Source organism: Polypterus senegalus, chromosome 12 (genome assembly GCF_016835505.1).
Source record: "Polypterus senegalus isolate Bchr_013 chromosome 12, ASM1683550v1, whole genome shotgun sequence".
Taxonomy (NCBI): Eukaryota; Metazoa; Chordata; class Cladistia; order Polypteriformes; family Polypteridae; genus Polypterus; species Polypterus senegalus.
In genome coordinates, this window is record NC_053165.1 from 63,642,129 (window position 1) to 63,660,026 (window position 17,898).

Below are 17,898 nucleotides of genomic sequence, written 5' to 3' on the forward strand. Positions count from 1 at the left end.
GGCAAAGTGCTACCTGACTATAACTGGATCACCAAAATTCATGTTAACGCCAGATGTGTTTACAAACACATCACAAATATATCCACGCTTACTTAAATGCCATCTTGAAACTGGCAAAATGAGATGTTGTGGATGTGTCATTCAACTGAAAGGCACTCCTTCCAAGAGCGATTCCTGATAAGTGCCAAAAACATGCTTTTGGACTTTTGTTCCTTACAGTAAAAAAATAAAAAATTCAGCATGCACACATTTACCAAACAGTAATGCATATAAACCCAGAGCTAGAAACCAAAACAAATATTTTTTTTAGTTTACCATTTTGTTGGCATAGTTGAATGATGCAAGATGATAGTGGTAGTAAAAATGAGTAATGATATGGAGTAAAGTACACATCTACAAATACATTAGGTCATACATTAGGTCATGGCAGTCAATTTTTTTTCACACTCTGACTTTATGAATAAACCAAACCAAAATAAGAATTTCCACACGAGACACCAAGTCCACATGGTAAAACTAGCTACATGCATGTGCTCATACGATACTTTGGCACACAAGAAACTTTATGAAAAAAAAAACAAAAAAACAAACAATTGTTTCTGAAAAATAGTAATCATCTTTTTTTGACCATAAGGCACTTTTGTTCAGTGCTCGTAAGCTTTCTCATGACACTGCTTTGAAACTGTAAAGGACATGGAATGTCTTTGACCATTTTGTTCCATTATATTTTCCAATCTGCCCCATTAGAAAACATCAATTAGCAAAACATAAAGCTATATTATTAAGGCAATTAAAGAAAAGTCTACAGGAGAACCCTCTGTCATGTATGCATCAGCACTCTAACGAGGTTTGCAACACTATTCTTTCCATCTCATGTTTTTAATACGCATAAATCAAGAAGTGCTCAAAAATAAAGAAATTAGGATAAAGTAGTTCTTGAACCACTCAGCAAAACAATGATCATTGACTGTATGAAGCCTATGTTTAACATGGACTTAGTGGCTGTTGAAACATGTACAGTTGCACAACTAATAAATGTATTGTATGTTTCTAGGGCCAATAATGTACTAAAAAAAATATTTTTCCTTTTTGACAGGTTTAGTGACCTGAAAGATCCCTTTACTAAAAGTAAAATGCCGTTAGGTCAAATATACAGCGAGATATTTAAAATTATCACAATTAACAACACATAATCTTCCCCTACCCAGTTTACATAGGCTATGTGAGTAAAGAGGCAGTTATCTACTGTATGTATGTATGTTTAAACATCAAAAGAAAAAAATATATTAAAAAAAAAATTAGGGTTAGAAGTAATCTGGCAAACTTGTCTTAGAACAGCTTTAAAGGACTTTGCCAAATTCTGAAGGTGCTTTGTACCGTTGCTAATGATTCTCTAAATTTAGATATTGTAAGTCATTCTTTTCCCAATGATTAATGGGGGTTGGGGTAGCATTCGAACAGTTGAATAAATAAGCCAATATGCAAGCAAATTAGTATTAACCATCACGGTAGAATTTTAGTTGAATACTCTTATTCCATGTGGCATTACCACAAACAGCGCTATTAAAGGAATCGAAGCATTTCAAATAAACACACACATTTTCTGATAAGTATTTTAAAATGATCCTCAAGAAAGGACTAATTATGCGGTGTAGTATGCGTAGTCTGCTTTTTCCACATTCACTGGCAAAAGAAAAAAATAAAAGTAGTCTCTTTATTTTGTCATGTCTAACTGTGCCAGATAAACAGTCTGTGGATTAATGTGGTTAAAAAATGAAAACACTATGCAGAGTATTATATGTGTTTCCCATAGATTTATTTTTGTTGACTTAAAAAAAAGCGCACTCCTGATTACTAAATATGATATACTCAGTCTTAACACACACTATCTTAATATGGCTAGAGTAAAATGAGAACACACATTTCCAAAATTAAAAGGTCATTTGAACTAAATGATTTTTTTTTTATCTTGACTAAATGAGAATTTGATGTCTGTGGCCCTCAAGAATAATATTACCCTAAGTTTGACTTTTGATGGATATGCAACTGTGTGCTAACAGCAAGGATAGTAATATCAACAAAATTAGACATATAGAAAAGAAAGTCCTGTGTGTGTGTGTGTGTGTATGCAGAAGTCCACTCTGCTCACGCTCAATCACAGCCACTAGATGGCGCATGCATGCATTTTTAAAAATTTTTAGCACTTGCATGCACCTCACTTCTCACTACAAAAGACTTGTGTGCAGAAAACGCTGCCACACAACAACATGAAACATGCATTGTTAGCGGATTGGTACTTTTACTTTGAAATACTGGACTGTAGCTTACATATCCACTCCTCAATAATTCCAAGATTCAACATGGTTGTGTTTTTTTAACATCCTATTGTGTTTAACACTTCAGGAGATACGTGAAACAATGCATAAAAAGGAAATGCTTCTCTTTCAGATCCATCAATAAAACTGTTGTACTGATACATTGCAGCAAGACTTTCTCTATTTTTGCATTTGCCATTTAGGTATAGCTATGCTCCAGACAAAATAAAAGGTTTTTGGGTGCAGACATGTATACAGAAATGTATACAGTTCAAACTTTATATAAATGAAAGTTTAAAAACATAAATTGACATAAATTAAAAAATAAAAAGATGAATTTCGGGCGGCTCGGTGGCGCAGTGGGTAGCGCTGCTGCCTCGCAGTTAGGAGACCCGGGTTCACTAACCGGGTCCTACCTGCGTGGAGTTTGCTTGTTCTCCCCGTGTCTGCGTGGGTTTCCTCTGGGTGCTCCGGTTTCCTCCCACAGTCCAGTGTAATGTAATAGCTCACATTTTTGATACAAATACAGCTATCTCATGGTCTATTTTTAATCAAGAAATTATATGAGATATTTCAAGTTGGTATATTGGCTTAACGTTACCTTGCCCCCTCTGTGAACGTGATACCATACAGAAGTGCCCCCAAAATCAATATGGAAGTCAGTGTAGCAGCCCTTGACACTCATCAAACAGTATCTGTCAGGAGAAAGAACAAAAACAATACTATGGTCACCCTTCACTTAAAATTACATGATATGGGAACAACACTTTTCATTGTTATTAAAGTCTTAGCATAACTCTGCAGATAGTTTCATTGAAATACTAAAATATTTTTGAAAGAAAAAAAGTACAAATAAAGGCAAATGAGTCAAAATCATCTGCGGATTTAACATTTTGAATATATTCAAACAAAATATGCTCTGGTAGCTTAAGGTTCCATTTAATCGAAACAAATTATTGACATCTTATTTGCTTTTCACTAGTAAGAATGAAGTCAGTAACATCCTAAAGCTTTTACTGATATTATTTCATGCAGAAATGTATTTTATTTATTAAAGTAAAAATGAAGACATGATATTGTTTCAACGTTTTGCTGACTTTAACAATCACCACAACTGAAAGTTATTCTGTTTTCAAAAAGTACCATGAAAGCTGCAAGAGTAGGACTAAAATTTTTTCCTGTCAATGTCAATAAGGATTCTCAATATACAGAGAGATTTACTCAAAAGAGGCCCCAAATATTCCGTTGAAACTCCTATTAGGATGAAGCAATCTGTAGCTGTTTCTTGATAAGTTCAACTGCATAATATAATATTCCACCCACACAAACAATTAAAATGGCCTGACATGCACAAATAATGTGGCAATCATTCCATAATCCAGTTCAGGGATATGGTGGCTGTATCTTTCCAGCAGTACCAGTGCAGTAACCAGCCACAGATGGGCCACCAGTCTATTTAAATGCATACTCACACACACTTGATTACTTACAATGGGCCTATTTAAAATTGTCATTCATCTTGGGTGTCCATAAAGAGTTCCCTGGGTGATGACCAAACCAAGAAATGTGAAGATGTTCAGGAACAGTGCTAACCACTGCACAACGGTGCCACCCAATAAAGTGATAAGTCCTTTCCAAATAAATCTCTTCTTAATATTCCGTTAAAACAAAGCACCTTCACTTGCATTTCCATACAAAAATGGTTATTTTATACAAGCAACTAGGTAAACTCCTATTACCACTCCCTCAAATGGAATTTTACAGCCTGAGGACATTTAAAATGTGGTGTGAGGTTTGACAAGCTAATTACAGCATACACCTATATGTTGTGTGGCATCTTTTTCGTCAGTGTTTATCAAACATACTGTATAAAGAACATAGGTAAATTTCATGCTAAAAATCACCTAGTCCTTTAAGGTTTGTTTTTTTATTAATAAGAAATTATGCGGCTACAGATATTAGACTGAAAAAGGCTAAATTCTGCAAATGCACTAGTCCACTTGTCCTAATAGCCTATGAAATACTAATAAAGTGCCCTCTGTATTCTACTTTCCAAACAATAATGTATGTCATATACACAAAGTACCCTATTAACTGTTTCAGAGCTGAGAATAATTAGGTGCCATACAGAACAGTTATTGGATATTCCACTGCAAATGGAAAAAGGGAACAGAAAGAGAGGGAGTTTTCAAACACAGAATACTTGGGTGCTTGACTAGACCCAATATAAGTTCTCACTATAAGGAAAGGAAACATACCTACTTAACCACAAAGCATCATCAGTCATTTATCATCTTAATTTAAAGTAACCTACACACTATCAAGATATGCCAAAGCAGCAGGCACACAACACTGTTTTAAGCTGTGCCAAGAATTACAATCATAGTTCAACAGATTACTAAGAACATAAAGAGGTCTTACTTTATTTTATTTGAAATCAGTGGAGCTTTTCTTTCCACTGCATTGTTTAGTTGACACAACACATATAGCAAATCACAACTTAATAAAATGTAATTGGTCAATACTGATAGAACATCTTTATTTTACATGACTTCCATTTGGTTATGTTTCATTGAATTCTGAGTTGACCACAGCTGCACCCAGTGCTCCAAATATTACCAAAGTAGTACACTGCACAGCTAAAAAAAAGAGTCAGCTTCTATTGCTATTTTCAAATACAGGATGCAGCTTTATTAGCTGTTTAATTTGTTTTTGAATTGACCAGAACTGATTTCATGAAAACTATATGTTGTACTTGGATATGTTTCTCTGATTCTCTTGCAGTTTGTTTCACTTGCGCGCAATGCATTTAATCCATTGAGCATCCTTCCAGCTTTGAATACTCTCCAAATCTTTTTGAATTATATTTGCTTGCCTGTACTGTATTTTTGGTGACTGCTATTTTGGTTTCACTGTATATGCAAATATCTTGTGTACTTAAAAATCCTGAATGCACTTTCTATTAATTATGTAAATTCATAAGACTAACAGTCCTATCACAGATCTCCAAGGGACTTTATTACTCTTGCAATCTTACATTCACAATTCTCCTTGACATGTACTGTAATTTTGTTCCGTTTTAGCCATCTTAGAATTAGACAAGTTTGACACCCTCAAGTAAATGGCTTAATTAAGCATATGCAGGGGCAAACACTGCACTAAGGAATAAAAAAAACCCTATGAATTACCTAATGACACTCACTTACAGAAACACATGTATTCAGCACAGCTCAGGGGAACAGCAGTTCTGTGCCTCACTGATCCAAATCCTGGTCATGTCACTGTCTATTTGGAATCTAAACATTTTACACATGAATGGGTGGGTTTTCTGAAGTTACTTCAGTTTCCTTCCTTATACCAACTATGTGCATGTTAGGCTAGTTGGGAATTCTTAATTTGCCCATTGTGATAAAGCACAGATACATGCATGCTGGAGTGAGTTCATACAAGGTTGGTTGCTGGTTGACGCTGGCTTTAACTTCCATATCAAAATGTTTTATTCCCCTCACTGAGGCTATCTGATGCACATTTCAGTGATTCATCTAAAAATGAAACAGCTATGAGTGATATTAAGTCCTTTATTACAACCTATTTTGAGATTCTTATAAACCATTTCTACTTGACCAATACAAAGATAAATATTGGATAACTAGCGGTTGCAACAGTTACTGCTGCTGACTCATCCCTCCTTACTTTTGGGTTCAAATCCAGGCCAGGCGCTGACTGTATGTTATTCGATATTCCCTAGTTGGTTACTCACACTGGTCCTAAATGAGTATGTGTGGTTGTATGACCTGCTTGCAGCCTGTAATGGATTAGTGCTCCATCCAGGGTTGGTTCCTGGTGCTGAAGCTGCTGTAATAGACTCTGAACGCCCATGATCCTGACATGGATTAAGCAGGCTCAGAATGGTTATTAGCCTAATATACTAATGCATACAAAATGGTCTTAGTTTTTCTTTGGATACTCAAAACACAAAAAAGACTTAACTAATACCAAGATAAAAATATCCTGTTTACATTGAACATACAACACGTATAATACTAATGTCACTGCATCTACTCCTTCCCATCTTCATGAGGCTTAGACACAGTTTCCTTGTTAAATCCCAAGTCAATTCTTGGATTGGCACCCATAGCAATATTTATATAGCAGTCATAAGCCATAATGGCTACATACTGAACTGAAAAATACACCATCCTCATACAAAACCTAGCAATATAAAAAGTAGCTTTAACTTCCATCATCTTTATGATAAAATATACTAAAGGAACTAAAAAAATAATTGTTTAATTACATTGCTTTCTTTGTAACTAAGATTATAGCAGAATTTGGACTCATGCAGAAAAAGGTTTTGTATCTGACTGAATCGTCAACTACATCACAAATAAAACAGCACTGATTTTACCATTTCTTTTTATCTTAACAGTATGCAACATAATAGACTAATAAACACTTAAAATTAACCTTAATAGACTGGATTTCAACCGTGTGCCATTAAATAATTGACAATAGGTTATACTGTCACCAATTTAAGCTCAGGTTACCTATCAGGATTTTCCCCTGAGGCTGAATGTTTTTTTCTCCCCTATAACATTATTTCTTTTACACACTGATCCTAAAAGTAAAGAGGAGGCTAAACTTTTTGCTAAAAGCCTATAAATAGTGTCCAAAAGAATAGCCAAGTCCTACTGAAAGAATCTAAAGGTCCCCGCCCACTAAAACAATGCACAAGTTATGTGTTTAAAGCAAAAAATAAATACAAGAATAATTGACCCAAGACAATGTTCTCTAGTAGCATGCACCCAAAAAGACAGCAAAGATATGCAGCTGAAGCAGAATTTTGCCTCTGGGGCAGGAAATTTGCTTCCAGAATCTGCTGGAAGAAAATTGTCTGCAGCACCAAAAGACAGAATCCATGGCATTTGTTGGAAATTCTGAATGGACAGCAAGTAACATATTATGAGGTACTCAAAGCAGTCAACATTGCAGGAGGACAAAAGTGTTAAAAAAGTCAAGTTTGCCTGTTTACATACCACAGAAAAAACCTCAAACTAAAGCTAAGCCCTTGTATAAGCTTAGACATCCAATCTTGCCTGAAAGCATCATATGTATTTGCACTGTATATTTCACAATCCACCATGTGTTTTTAGTGCAAATAATACAAATAATTTATATTTCAGTTGGCTGCCCCTCCCTTTCCCAAGAGAGCAATAGCTTAGGTATCCAGGTCCTTACAAGATCCTCTACTACTGCAGCATATCTCATTTTGACTGCAGATCTGAATGGCAGAAAAGGGAAAATAAATTTTAACCAAAGCACTACAGTTTTGTTTTCTCACTGACATATATTAAATGTGTATTCACACCGGTATGTACTATTACAGTACATTGCAAATGTCAGATGAAATAACTTGAAAGCATCTGTAATTATACTAAACTGTACCTTCAGATGATCATATATGATGGTAAGAGTATTAAATTAACATAAAATTTGTCAGCTTGAAAATTACCTGAAATTGAAAGATTAACATGCATTTATTGCTTCTGTGATACTATTCACACTTGGAAATGGTCCTTTCAAAACATTAAATGCTGCCTAGTTTTACAATCTGGTTTTTAAAATCTGAAAGTTTTATTATTACACAGTCATGCTGAAGGGCAGTGTAAAATGTCCACCATCACCCTGTTGCTGGTCTAATTGTCCTTGCTCCTAGTGGTCAAAAGGCAGTAAACAAATGAAAACAGAGGCAGAAATGGAGACAGGAAGAAGCTGCTGCTATTGATAAAAGATACATTGGATGTGCGGGTTCTCCACACAAGTGATGTGCAGAAGGGATCAGAAAATATACATCTGCAGCACTGAATGACCTTGTACTGCATAATGAACACAACAACTAGTTTTCATCCATTGGGCCTGTAGGCTCCAACAAGAAACAATACCAGGAAAATGTCCTCTTTAAAACCTAGCCATTTAGAAAAAGCTTGTCAAAAGCAATGCACAAAGAAAAAAACTGGCCTTCAAACAAATTGTGCATTATTTGTTTCTGATCAAATGCCGGCTTACTGATGTGGCTTTTCCTTGCAGTGTCGGTCCAGCACACCTGCTTCTATGCAGGTGACTCTCCAGCATGCAGTATGTGCATGCAAACGCATTCCAAAACACCTCTTACCACAAAGGTAGAAACATAAATGGGAAGACAAACCATAGCAGCCTTCTTTCCTGCTTCATGTCTAGGCACCCACAGTGGCAAATGGCTGAATCACAGAAAAACTACAAAGCCTTCTAAAACAACATGAATTAGACATTTTCTTCCCTCTCCTCCTTGTCAGTCACTCACTCCTTCTTTCACAGCCTCTTTTGTCTATAGACCTACCAGATTCCCTTTTCCTCCTTTCCTTGTTTCTCTGGAGTAATACATCATTCCTATGCATCAGTTCGAGGAAGGCTGGCTTTTTTTTTTTAATTTATTTTTTACTCTCGCTCTCTTCCATGGAGCTTCATTTACTCTGGGAATCAAAGCTGTACAATATGCAGGCTGCGCTTGTGATAACCCTCAGCTGATAGGCTAAGGAGGATCATACTGAGAGGCGGCCAAAGCCAGCGAATCACTGACTTCCAGTACCAAAGAGCTAGTTGCCTAGCAACCACAGCCCGATCAGAGGAGGAGGCAAACTGAATGATATGATGTACACTGTTGCAGTGAGAAGAGGGAGAGGCAGAGATAGGGAATGAGAGAAGAAAGGAAAGATGAAGAAGAACATAATCCTAAACTACATTTTCTTTAGCTGCAACATTTCTGCAACTGGACAAAAATATCTGGACCAAATTTTACATAGGGATTTGTTGCTAGTATGCTTCCTTTTCTTGATCGGGATTCAGCATAAAGCACCGAAGAACCCTGGATGGGGCACCAGTCCTTCACAGGGCCCACTCACCCACAAAGGGTAAATTGTGAGTTTCCAGTTAACCAAACATTTACATCTTTAGGGATTTTGGAAGAAAACCAGTGTACCTAGAGGGAAACCCATACAGACACAGGAAGACAGGGCCAACTCCCCAAGATAATGACCAGATGTAGTATGCAAATTCAGGACACTATTATCTGTGAAGTAGCCACGCTAATTACTGTGCCACCATGTTAATCAGTGTAACTAGTGATGAGATTAACGCTGTATAAATATATCAGTCTGCATTGCAGATAGCCGAAACAACACAAGCATATCCTATTAATAATCTAGTATAAGATTTGAACATGGATACAAATCTCATAATAAATTACATCTTTGAAAGGGTAAATAGTTTTTACCAAGTTGCATTATTACTCTACAACAAATCAGTGGAACTAGATAATAAGCAACAATATTCTGTTTGTATACACATACTCTGCAAGAGGTAACACAGATTTTTCACAAATCTAATATAGTTAGCTTAAAAATAGATATATTGATAAATACTAAAATTAACTACCTCTCTAAGAAGCAAGAAATGAAGTAATTACCAGATGATACTCTGAAACAAAATATTACTTGTACAAAATTCTGTTTTACTGAACAGAACCTTATACAATGAAATAACAGGCTAGTTAGAGAAGCATACATTCTCTTAACCTGCTTTCTGCCATACATGCAGCTGGGACCTACCCATTGGGTGCATAATTAGGAACTAATTATGGATGGAGTGCCAGTGTATTGCAGAACGTGCTAAGCAATGCACAGAAGAGAGAGAGGAGAACATCACTATTTGCCACTGTGGATAGGTGGGGTCACCCACAAGCAGTAATTGTTATTTATTTTTTTTATTAATTTACTTATTTGTTTTCCCTTTGCTCATTCCCTTTATGAAGCTTTATTGCAGTTTTCAGCTTTCTGTCATTAATAGTGTATTCCAGACTGGGCTTGACTAACAGGTGAACAGGGCAACGGAAGCCATGTGCAGGTTTTACTAGGGCACATTGACCCACTACATAATAAATGGCTAGGACTAACATCACATATTACACATACAGCAACAGTCAACATGTCACTTCAATGCTAAGGACACACACAAATTCACATAGTGGAGTGCCTGGCACACAAATTTAATGCAATTCAAGGACACACGGAAGACATCAAAGACAATACTTCCTGGATGCTAGAGATACCTGATCTTCCATTACAAAAGAGGAGATGTCCCTAACGAAAACACTTCCTAACCTCTAGAAGGCACACAGCCCAGGGCACTGAAGCTTGGGCCATGACATTCCTTACATGGAAGGATAAGCCTGGGATTTGCCTGTTTTCAACAACTCACAGGGTGTACGGAGTCCTAAGCTGGTGTTCCCGTTACAACTTCAAAGTTTCACTCACCACAGAAGTCATTCAAGTATAACCTGGAATTATTCCAAGATTGGCTTTACAGTCACCTCTCTGAAGGGTGAAAAAGGAATGTAGAGTTGCTACCAAGGACTGAACGGGAAGGAATGAAGAAAGTCCATAGCAAAAAAGAAATATGTGAATCAAGTTACCCAGGCAGGGAGTAAAACATTTTCAGGCCAGTAGATGGCAGCACAAAGCAGGGCCATGAGGGACTGCATGGGCAATTTTAGGAATGAGGCAGCATAGAGAGTACCTGGGAGACCTGGCTCTTTAAAGACCACTAATGCCTCAAGCATGCAGAAACACTTGGAGCCACAAGAGGGCACTCTGATATGGTGGTTTTGTAGTTCTGTAGAGTCTTTCCTGAATGCTGTGATTTGGGGCTTGATTCAGATATAATTAATTGGTAAAGTAAAGCTTGCTCATGGGATGTAAAAAGGCCAGGATTTGGGAAAAGATAAAGAGAGAAAATTGTAACATAAAAGAGAATGTGCCCGATTGTTGTTTTAGGAGGTGAAAAAATAATGAGACTCCACAAGGGATAACAAACTACAGTCCCGTTTTGGGAGGTCTAATGGGTATGAAGTTTTTGCTTTACTTTTCTTCATACCTTGATGTATTCGATAATCATCTTTTCCTTGTTCATTTTGTTAAAATTGAGTTATCAGTTTGACATTTAACGATCCTTTGCATTGCTACCTTTGAAAGACACTAATAGGCATTCTCCTGAAACCACATTCAAAGATAAATTCACAGATAAAACATTTTAAATAATCAATGGCAGAAGTCACAAAATGCTAGAGGTGGAAAAACTGAATTGTTAACTAAAAAGTGGCGCTAGTTCACCCATCATAAATTATAAGCTTACGTCAAAGAACATAGCCAGTGTCTGCTGGTGAATAGCAAAGATGCAAAGTATGCAGCACTGTCAGTGTTGGTATGGACATTCTTCATCTGAATGACACTGTTTTATTAATTACAGATGTCCTGAACAACAGTAAACTCTACTAATTCCCCGTAACCTTTTGGGCTGTCACTGCTTGGTTTATGTTTTGATAGTAAGTGTATCATGCACATGTATAGTCTTAATTTTTGTTTTACATGATGTACATCTTAAAAGCATTCCTCACTACAAAAAAAGATACAGAAATGTATAAACTTTTTTATCAATTTAAGTGAGCAGTGTATTTATGAAAACAATATTAACAAAGTTCAAAAAGCAACTTACGTCAATGTAATATATATAACATTTAACATATTAAATGATTACAAATGCAAACATCTTAAATTATTTATCTCAACCATATTTCACTATTGATTGTGAAAATCAGTAAAACTGAGGAATAAGAAAGGCATTTATTTCCTGATTTTGCTAATTCTGCAGTCTTAGCAGTAATCATGAGGAAAAAAAAATGTAATTAGCAGGGTACTAATTCTGAATTGCCCAAAATTAACAAGTCAATAACTCCTTCCCCTGTCTTTGTAGATAAATCGAAATTGGTATCCCATAGATTTCATCATAGATCATATAAACTTTGACGATAAAAAAAATTAATAACTAAAGCAAACATCGGCAACATCGAATGGTCAACTCCAACTGGGCAGAAAAGAGTTAAGGAAAAAAGCCCCCTTCCCCCAAAGCTGGACAAAGAGCTCTGATTTCCTCATCCATGACCTCTAATCTACTATGTCGTCTCAGTTCTGACCTTTATTATGCAGCCTGTCAGCTCTGAACAACAACATTATTAATGCAAAACCATACATGGTAAGATTTTCAAAGTTAAAATAAAGCTCAAAATGTCTTTTTATTAGTAAGTTTACTGAGCATATAGATAACATCACATTATGTAAAACACAGACTTAATCAAGGATTCAGTGTGTAGAATATTTCAGACACTGATATTTAAAGCTAAGTTGCATTAAGTCATACTACTCCCACACCCAACCCTTACCCAGTTCACAGAGTTATGCAAACAAAGAACCCATTATGAGGTAATTCCTAATGTATACTGAAACATTATGACAAAACAACAATACACAAATGAAAGGTTAAGCAGTGGCGAGACTTATTTTAGAACAAAATTAAAGAATGTTTGCCATATTCTGAAGCAGTTTTGCACTGATGAGGAAAAGTTTGTTCTATTTTTAGATAATACAAGACAAATCCTTCTAATTCAGTGATGGAGAATAAGGTGGGATTGTTCCAGTATTTAGTATGCAATATCACAACATTTTTGTTGCATAACCTTTTCCCCATCTGATATTCTTGAAAAATATCGCCTTTAAAGCACTACGAGTAGTTGTAAATTAAAAACTGCCTAAAAGATAAGCAAATATTTTTCACTACAAAATGTCTGGATGGCGATGCATTCCCAGAACATATGACTTAGTGTGGCTGGTGCTTGATGCCATCTTTTGTGTTTCAGATCTGGTCTCAGGTAGACTTGGCATTTTTTTCTTTAAAACAGAAGTGTGTGACTTGCATTTGTGAGCTAAATTACACCATACTTTGAGCCAACTGAACAGATAAAACGCATTCCTTATCCATGCATCCTGAAATTATTTGATGGGAGTTTGGAAATACTACTAATACTTCCCTGATTTCTATATAACACAGTATACAGTATTATGCACAGACAAGTACTGGAAATGCAGTATACAGGTCTTAAGGTACAGAAACCTAATGACCTCCATGAATTGAATACTGTATAGGTCAAAGAAGGTGGAGATGTACAATTATCATGCACTAATGATGCTCAGAAAAGCATCTTTGCCTTAAAATGCTGTGCTTCCTACATTGGTTTTATATTTTGAACAACTGATGCACCACTAAATTAGTAGCTAACTTAAAATTGTTATTAATGACTAGCATGCACAGTAAAACACAAAAGGAGAAGTTTGAACAAGATGTCTTTTCATTGATTAACCAAAAAAGTGCTCTTCTTTGTCTTTTGATTCTTTCCATTATGCCAAAGTACAAATATATGTGATCCAGTACTAAAGCTGTAAATTAGTTAATGTCAGCCTTTTTAATATGACCATTTCAAATTCTAGATTAATGAAATTACATACGGTATACAGGGATACACAGAAATAAGAGCTTTGGAATTATATTCAATTTAATTATTCATTCTCACAAGTTAAAGTGATTTGAAGAAATGACCACCTATTAATATCTTGCTTATTGCATCAGTCAGTTATGGGATGCACTATCAACCAGCTGGAGGATAGAATGAAAACAAAACTGATGGTCATTACAAACAATACTGCACATTCTCTTTATGGGACAGCAACACTCAGGGATTTTAGCCAGCACATTATTCAAGAGATGTATGTCAGGAAACACTATCTGGGATTACTTTATACCAACAGTACAATGCCTTTATAGTGTCTTTCTGTGACCGGTCTCCTATTATTTTTTTCTTTTTTAAGTCAAAAGTTTCTCATTTTTTATAATTCTTGTGTGTACTGGGGGGTTTTAGTTTTCTTGTGACTTTAAGTATTCAATATTTGAACTATGCAAAGACAGTCAATGAATAGGGAACTAATTTAGTCTTACCTGCAAGATACTTCACTTGGAAAAGTACAGCGTTATTAAAGTTAATTAAGCATGGATACTCTGTTTTGTCTCTCATATCCACAAGGACATAATTGTTAAGTTAATTGTGATTGCAAATTGACCCTGTATGAGTTTGAGTGTGGCTGTGTCTGCGAGTGGACCGAATGCAGATTTGGTTCCAGCATTGTACCTGATACAGTAATGGTTCTAACGTTCCATGACCCATAACTGATTTAATTTGATTTCTGAATTTCCTGTTATGAGTCATCCATCCATTTTCTGAAACTGTTTTACCTTCTAGTCGAGTTGGAAAGAGCTGGAGCCTATTTTGGGTTCATCAGTAGGTAAGGGGGGACCAGCACTGCACATACAGCCAAGCTCAGTAAAAATAAGCCAATCTAGAGATACTATTTAATGTGATATGCACATCTTTGGGATAAAAAATGAACCCAGAGTAACAAAAGGGAATCCATGCAAACGCGTGAAGAAAGAAAAGATAAACAAAAACACAATTATAAACAAGAAATTAGACAACAGCAAAGCATATGTATATAAACTATATAACCTCTTTACTGTCAAAAGGTATTCATGTTAGACAGCAACTGGAAAGGAATAAAAGCAAAAATCAGCACCTGAAAACACCTAAGTATCAGTGAATTAAATTTACTTTGAATCTGTCAAATCAAATACAAATCATCCTTAGACTTAATGGCAGCTACTGCTCTACTGTAAGATTTTTATTTTGTAAACCTCCAATAATCTTTTGGTTTTATATCCTTTACAAAGAATCTAAAGTGTTATCTTCACCACCCTAAAAGTTAGCTTATTGTTTAAGCGGATTACGGTATGTTCCCACATAAAATGAAAATACACTACTATTTTTAAAAACTGAGATTAGAATGTCTTTTGTCATATCAAAATTATTATGAACACTTACTTCTGCACTTTGGGATATTTCATTTCAGAGAGTATATTAGTGGCATCAATTTGCTTATCTTTCAAATGCCGTGGCCAAATGTTGTCCACCCAGTCCACCAAGTCAATCTGAAATCAAGGCAACACATGTTAGCAGGAACAGACAGAACTCATTACTTATACCAGCACACAAATAAGATTATGAGCCGTCACTGATGAGGGTGTAAAGAAAACAGATTCAGATAAAGAAACTTCAGTATCAGACCCGAGTTTCTATATTATCCTGAAACCTTGAACAGGATTTAAGGCGAATGCAGTAAGATAATGTAAAATGTCTGGACAACACATGAAGCTGAGGTTCATTTGATTTTTTTACAGAAAAAAATAAGAGGCAGGAATGACAGTAGTGGAAAAGAAAGGAAGCAGGAGGTAAAGAAATTTGATAACAAATTAGTGGAGAGGTATAAGAAAGGAAAAGCATGCATATATGAGGTGAGAAGAAGTGTGTAAAAGATAAACATGTTAGAGAGCAAGAATCAATTAAATAGTTCTCCGCATAAACAAAGAGTAAAGGTTTTTATTGCATATGGAGCATTAAGAAAACAGAGGCATTTTTATAAAACATCTAAAGGGTTAAGGATCCAGACAAGTGTAAAGTAGATTTAATTTTATTATAAAGACACACAATTTCAGTGTTTTGCTCTTTTAAAAATAAGTATAACACAGGTATGAAATATAAATAAGTGGAAAAAAATTAAATAAACATGACTGTCTCATCATCAAAGCTCAAACCTTTTGTTTAACAAAATAAAGCATGTTAATTTTCCTGGCTTGAAATAGTTGTACAACCCTTTATAGGTTGATGTACAACAAAAAATATACTATTTTTAAACAGACTAAATTTTAATTCAGTGTCGTGGGGGATTGCAACATATCCAGAAGTATCAGGTGCAAGGCAGAAACTAACTCTGAATGGACACTAGTCAATGGTAGAGTCCACTAATGAATGCATCAACACTTAACACCCACATATGGGGACAATTTCAAATCTCCAATCAATATAGTCTACAAATTTTGGTGATTATGAAGGAATACTTGAGTACCTGGAAAAAAAAAACACACTACCATAAGAAGAACATGCAAAGCCTGTATATACAGTAACTTAGGTAGAATTCAAATCAAAGATCCTACAGCCATGTGGCAACTACATTAAACATATACTACCATTCTGCACATGCAGAAATTGTGTACTGTAAATGGAAATTGCAATGAACTGCCAAAAATGCATATAATGGATCTGTAGTTAGTCAAATGCTGCACAAGTAAACTGTAAATGCAAAACTTAACCAGAATACTGTACCTGTATATTAAATTGAGAAATGCAGTTTATCTTAAACTATGTCTCCCCATAACCATAAATTATATTAGACAGGTTTGTGAATGTTAAGGAATGTCATAATGTTTCCACACTTATGGCCATAGTTCTAGACTGGAGTGACTCTTCTGGTGAAACCCCAGAGTTATGCACTAAAGCACAGCACATGCCCACTTTCAAACGTATTGTCTCTGACTTGCATGATGTTTGCATTACACCTGTGCATCAGATTTGTAAGCACATACTGCTGAACATTCTTTCCTTGTACCTCACCTAGGGCATATTTCTAGGCCAATTCCAATACTGAATTTATGACAATATGCTATTCTGCATGGAGACTGAATAAGTATCTGTATGGGTCAAAAATCTCAAAGGATGCACAGCACATTCTGACTCCAAAAATTCAGGTTGCATTGTTCGTTTAAATGAACACTTCAGCAGTACCTAACAAAAATTTAAGCAGCAAGTGGTGCAATAAACAAACTCTTATAAAGACAAGAAACAATGGAAACAAAATTACTGTGTATAAAAGCATAAAAATTTCAAGGCTAACAGTTAGAAAATGGCTGTGATATGCTTTACTGCAAATGGTACAATGCAGAGATCTGTCTTGTTTTCTTTCTTTGTACACCATTTATCTAATAATCTCATCCTGCCCTGAACAGCTATTTCCTCACTCATTTGATCTTCTGCGTCAAGCGGAAGCACATTTTAAAATGAACACAAGTACATAAGGAATGTTCTATTTACACGCACTTGGATCTGTCTGCCCCGGCTCTGTGAAGGAAGGTCCAGCGTCACTCACCACTATGGGGCGCTTGATCAGGTTTTCAAGCTTAGTGTGGCTAAACTCCAGACTAATGACATTGAAAAGCTTGTCTCGTTCGGCCTCAGGAGTTGTGTAGTATCGAACAAACTGAGCCATGCTCATCTCCATGCCTTTTTGTGTGCTGACTTCCATCACATCCACAGCTCGTCGGCTGCCTGCAACCAAGACAAACAAGCCGTTTAAATACGTGGCACAAATGAAGGCCCAAAGTCTACATTTTGCAGTACAATTCCTCGTGTTTAAGAACCAGCAGTATTATTCCAAGGTTGAAGAGACACTTGTATTTCAGGTTAAGTATTTACATTGATACTTTAAATATATGCTTCATTCATAGATATTTAAACAACAATTTCAACTGACTCTTGAAAAGGAGACATTGCTTTTAAACCAAATATGATAAACCTGCAGTATAAATAAATACTGATAAATAAAATGCAGTGACCTCTTAAATCAGCAAAGTAAGATAGTAAAACAAACACAAGCTTTTGTATTGTTTTGTATGCACTCTAGACAATATACAATGGGACAATGTGGTTCCTCCAATCATG

General features: G+C 35.8%; 1 protein-coding gene across 5 annotated transcripts in view; it reads right to left on the reverse strand.

Annotated features, from left to right (window-relative positions):
• LOC120540810 (lysine-specific demethylase 2B) overlaps positions 1–17,898 on the reverse strand; it is a 93,045-nt gene that overhangs the window by 51,645 nt on the left and 23,502 nt on the right. For 4 of the 5 annotated variants that reach the window (XM_039771878.1, XM_039771876.1, XM_039771877.1 and 1 more), the window contains exons 5-7: positions 17,327–17,505; positions 15,169–15,275; positions 2,917–3,010 (exon numbers count right to left, since the gene is read on the reverse strand). In XM_039771878.1, the coding sequence (XP_039627812.1) occupies positions 2,917–3,010; positions 15,169–15,275; positions 17,327–17,505 (380 nt within the window). Of the gene's footprint in view, positions 1–2,916; positions 3,011–8,691; positions 8,816–15,168; positions 15,276–17,326; positions 17,506–17,898 lie in introns of those variants that run through there. The other variant, XM_039771880.1, reaches the window with a different exon arrangement.